Source organism: Phaenicophaeus curvirostris, chromosome 19, assembly GCF_032191515.1.
Source record: "Phaenicophaeus curvirostris isolate KB17595 chromosome 19, BPBGC_Pcur_1.0, whole genome shotgun sequence".
NCBI lineage: Eukaryota > Metazoa > Chordata > Aves > Cuculiformes > Cuculidae > Phaenicophaeus > Phaenicophaeus curvirostris.
In genome coordinates this window covers 7,584,751-7,589,455 of record NC_091410.1, presented here as the reverse complement: position 1 = coordinate 7,589,455, position 4,705 = coordinate 7,584,751, and the positions used below count along the sequence as shown (strand labels likewise).

The window sequence follows — 4,705 nt, the reverse complement described above, 5'->3', positions numbered from 1 at the left end:
CGGGGCCCTCCCAGCTCCACCCCTCTCCCATGTGGTAGAGAAATTCCAGAAGATCCAGGGGGTGCGAGGCTCTGAGGCTTCTGTCAGAGCTCCAGGGCCTTTGAGCCGTGTCCCTCAGCAGCTCATCCACCCCTAAACCCCTCCAGGGAAGGTGACCCAACCCCGTCCCTGAGCAGCCTGTTCCAGTGCCCGGGGACCCTTCCCGTGAAATACCTGGGCCCCCATCTCTCCTGCTCTAGATCCAGCCGCTCACCTGGATTCCCCAGTCGGGGATTTGGGGGCAGGTTTGCCCCGTGCCAGACGACCCTTCGCCTCCATCTCTCCCCGATCCCGCCTCCTCGCCGCCGCCTCCCTGCCTCCTCCCCGCCTCCGCCATTTCAGGGGATCCAGACACAACCCGCCGCCTGAGGAGCAAAAACGCTCGAGGCAGCCTTAATGGCTCCTTTATATATGTTAACGAGCAAGATCACGCGGTCTTTTCTTTGCAACGATTGGGTTTTGCTCCTCGTCCAGGCGCCTCGGCCTGGCCCACGATTGGCTGAGATGAACTGTTCGCTGTCTCCGGGCTGCTGCTTGGAACTTTCTGGGTCCTTCTCTCAGCCAAGGACTTTCAAGGACATTCTCCCCTCCCCTGTGTCCTTCGGCCTGCAAAACCCTCCCGCCATCCCAAGAAAAATTCTTAACTCACAAACTGTCTGGAAAATGCTTTCTTTTCTTTCCTGCCCCAGTTGTCGCTGTCCTTGTTGTCTCTCAGATCAGGTCCCGCTGCTCCTGGCCTTCTCCCTGGGAGCCCCGCACCCACTCACTCCAGAAACTTCCAGAGACTCGTAGTCGGCCCCAAACAACCTTCTCAGCAGTTGTGGCGCTGAGGATATTGTTCACCTCCCGCAATATTGTTCCCCCAACATTTTCTTTATTTTCTGTATTTCTAGTTCTTTGACTAATTGGTTCCCAAAAGTTGTTGGAATGTTTGGTTTTAAACTTTGGGACAGAACTGAGTGTATGCTGAGTTTTCCTGGGAATTTCAGGCTTTTCCCTTTCAAAAGCTAAAAGCTCTTTATTTCCCTCTTCCAGGGGAAGGCAGACAAAGACGACTTACACGTCAAGCACTGTAGACCAAGCCTGTTATTTCAGTTAAAAGAGTAGAGGGATTCAAAGCCCTGAATGTCTGTCCTCACCAAGTCTTGCTTAATGTAAGAACAACAGAACCCATTGAAGGTTTTTATTAATGTGAAATGAATAAAACCTGAGAAGTCCTGGTAATGCCAGCAGTTGGCCGTGCTTGTCCTGCTTGTCAACCGGTCGGCCGCTCTATCGGCCCAGGCTTTAGCTAAACAACTGTCATCCTGTGTATTCTTTAAGTGTGAGCAGCTTCTGTTCTAAGTGTCAGTTGTTTCGGCTGAATTATTAGTATTCTGTTTACCCTTAAGTGTTAGTCCTTTCTCTGTGTTTATCTCGAGCTGCTAACCAATGGTTATCCTGTTCATCAATGGTTAATTCACCTAGGCCCCCCCCCCCCATCAGGAGCCCCAGGGGGCAGGATTTTCTTTTGTGGAGGAAAATCCATAAGTTTGAATTTGAATCAGGGTAAAATACAGTAATATATATTCTTATGCCTTCTTGTTGGTTACATCAAGCAAAGTAAGCTAACATACTTCAGTTACTATGAGAAAGATACCCTAATTCTACTTTTAAAACTGTGGAGCCAGTAAGAGCAATTGATAACATAAAACTCTGAAGAATAATATGAAATAATACAAACATAGTCTGAAATGTGATGACTACAGCTTCAGACTTTGAGGTATTGCTGAAACTCATTACGTGTGTTGGCTCAGAGAAGCTGCATCTGCTATGTTCCAGAATGGCAGAGAGCACTGAACCTTTAAGCTACTGAATGTGACTGAGAATATTTATTTGCTATAACGTGTGTGTGTATGATCATACAAACTTGTCCGCTGTAAAAAGAATATTTGCCAACACATCAGACCCGAAAACGAAGCGAGGTCTTCTGCCCCGTGGCTGATGTGTAATGGAGCTTGGTTTCACAGGATGCTGAGGTTCTGCTTCATTGAGAAGTTGCTCAGCATCTTGCACGATTATTTCAGATTTGGAGATTTTACAGGTAAATTCTCTGAGTTATTCTGTGACTGTATTCTCCGTTAAACTTAGTTTTTAACTTTTTTTTAATACAGGGAGTAATCCTAGTGTATGATATTACAAATCGTTGGTCATTTGATGGAATGGATCGATGGATAAAAGAAATAGATGAGGTAAGGTACAATCCCAGACTGTCCCTAGTCTCTAACAGATGATGAAAACCAACTGCTTGCAATACTTCCTACTGTTTTCCTGGCATTTGCAGGCAGCGCTTACTACAGAATTACCCAGGATGCCAAGATTAGAACTCTATGTTTATAATTCTAGAAAGTTGGAAATGTATCAGCTCAAGCATCTGATTTCTTTAAAGGTGTTGATGGAAACCATATGGAGGGCAAAGATTTGATATTGTAGTCGCAGTCGCTGTAGATTTGCCACATCATCTGTGCAAACCTCTCTTCCCTGAGGAAGAGATCAGAGAATCATAGAATATCTTAAGCTGGAAGTGACCTCTAGAGATCATCTAGTCCAACCTGCCACTTAGACTTGAAGTCTTGAGAAAAGCTTTTGTTTGGTTTAATTGAGGGAAGGGGAAAATGGAGGCCAAAATATTAATTGTTTGTTACTTCTCTTTGCTCAGCATGCTCCTGGTGTGCCAAAAATCCTGGTTGGAAATCGCCTCCACTTAGCCTTCAAGCGCCAAGTGTCTACTGAGCAAGCGCAAGCCTACGCTGAGAGACTGGGCATGACTTTTTTTGAAGTCAGTCCACTTTGTAATTTCAATATTACAGAGTCCTTCACTGAGCTAGCAAGAACAGTATTAATGAGACACGGAATGGACAGGCTCTGGAGGCTGAACAAGGGTAAGCGATGTGCACTGAAAATGTGTAAATACATTTCTAGCTAAGACTTATGGTTCATTTATATAAAATATTTTAAAGACATTTTGATGCAAAAACATCAAAAAAGAACAACCAGATATCCTGTAGAATTTGCTTTCTAACAGAAAATATATCTGCAGTCGTTAAACCGTTCCTACTTTTTTAGGGAATAACGTCTTTCATAGAACTTACATGTTCAGTCATAAACAGGAAACTGAAACAGCAGATTTTTTGGATAATGTGTGTGTGGGAAAGGGTGTGGGAGGAGAAATAAGAATTCATCCTGGAAGGACAGAGGGCCCGCAGAGTGCTGGGTGTGCTGCTACCACATGGCTGACATAAGCATGCTATTGCAATGCACGTTTTATGTCTGTTTTTAAGTACTGAGTCTGCAGGACCTTTGCTGCCGTGCCGTAGTCTCCTGTACCCCCGTGCATCTTGTTGACAAGCTCCCTCTCCCTGTTGCCTTAAGAAGCCACCTCAAATCTTTCTCTATGGCAAACGGCCTTAATGCCGGGATGATGCATGGACGCTCATACTCCCTCACATCCAGCAACATCAATAAAAGGAACAGCTTAAAGAAAGCTAAAACCATCCATCCTCCGCAGAGCCCACCCAAAAACTGTACAAGAAACAGCTGTAAAATTGCTTAAGCTCCCTATGGGGAAGGGAACCTGGCTGGAATCCCCTCGTGTGAAGGAAGCACTGAACACCAGGACTCCTTGTTTAATGACTGAGCCCACTCTGTGTATGTATCACACAGCAGAGACAGAAATAAGGAAGAGGAGTCTTCTTTCAGAGCTTGCTTCCCGCAGTAATGCTGCTTTGGAATGAATGATGTGTTCAGTGTGACTGGAAGGACGTGGCATTTGACTGTTGGATTTTCATACTGCGTTCTAGTTGCATGATACCCTTGTTTTCACATAGGGGTTAATTATAATTATATTCAGTTCTTAATTTCCTGAAATCTGGGAAGTGACTTGCTGTGTAATTGTATAAAAATTGTCTTTTTGCAAACTATTCAAAAATACAAAAATGAGTCCTTGGTTTGCCCATTCAGGCGGAGGTTTTTAAACGCAATGTATCGTGTACGTTGTTAAATTCTACAAAGAGTGGGACAAATTTTAGTAATGCTGCAATTGTGCAGCTGGATTTTTTTTTAAAGCTTCCTCAATAGCTTTGAAGCACTAACTTAACTAAGCTAAAAACGTATATATAATTATTATGCACATACACAACAAGGTTTTGTCCCATTAGTGTATGTACTAGATTTGATAAAGTTTTTGGTATGTTATTTAATACTTTGGGAAATGAATTTGTGGCTTAAATACTTATTTTTCTGTAAAAAGAAAAAAAATTACATTTTATACCAGTCTCCAAGAATGTTCTAGGAGGAAAATGCCAAAGACACTATGGTAAAAGGAACATGACTTGAAGAGCTGCTTTATAAGGAAAGAACACTATTTAATAAATAAATAAATGTTTCTGGAAAAGAAGTCCTATTATGCTTTCTTTAACTAGGGAAGGTTGTTCCTTTAGAAGATTTTGAAGAACAAGGAAGCAGGAATGTGAGGTCATCCTAAAAGCATCATGTAATGCTTTTGATACAACATGTCTTCAAGATGAGTAACTGAAATATGGAAGAATAACACATGCCAAGTCGTTCTGTTTGCAAAGGAACTGTATGACGTGCTCTCCTGAGCAATAATAGACCTTGGCAGGGATGG

At 43.2% G+C, this 4,705-nt stretch overlaps 1 protein-coding gene across 1 annotated transcript; it reads left to right on the top strand.

The window, feature by feature from the left end:
• Positions 1-2,153: 2,153 nt before the first annotated feature.
• LOC138729053 (ras-related protein Rab-40B-like) lies at positions 2,154-4,277 on the top strand (the record flags this gene model as incomplete). Its single annotated transcript, XM_069872922.1, has 3 exons — positions 2,154-2,270; positions 2,738-2,960; positions 3,360-4,277. Coding segments are annotated over 3 exons (612 nt in total), but the record flags the coding sequence as incomplete, so codon positions are not given.
• Positions 4,278-4,705: the final 428 nt, after the last annotated feature.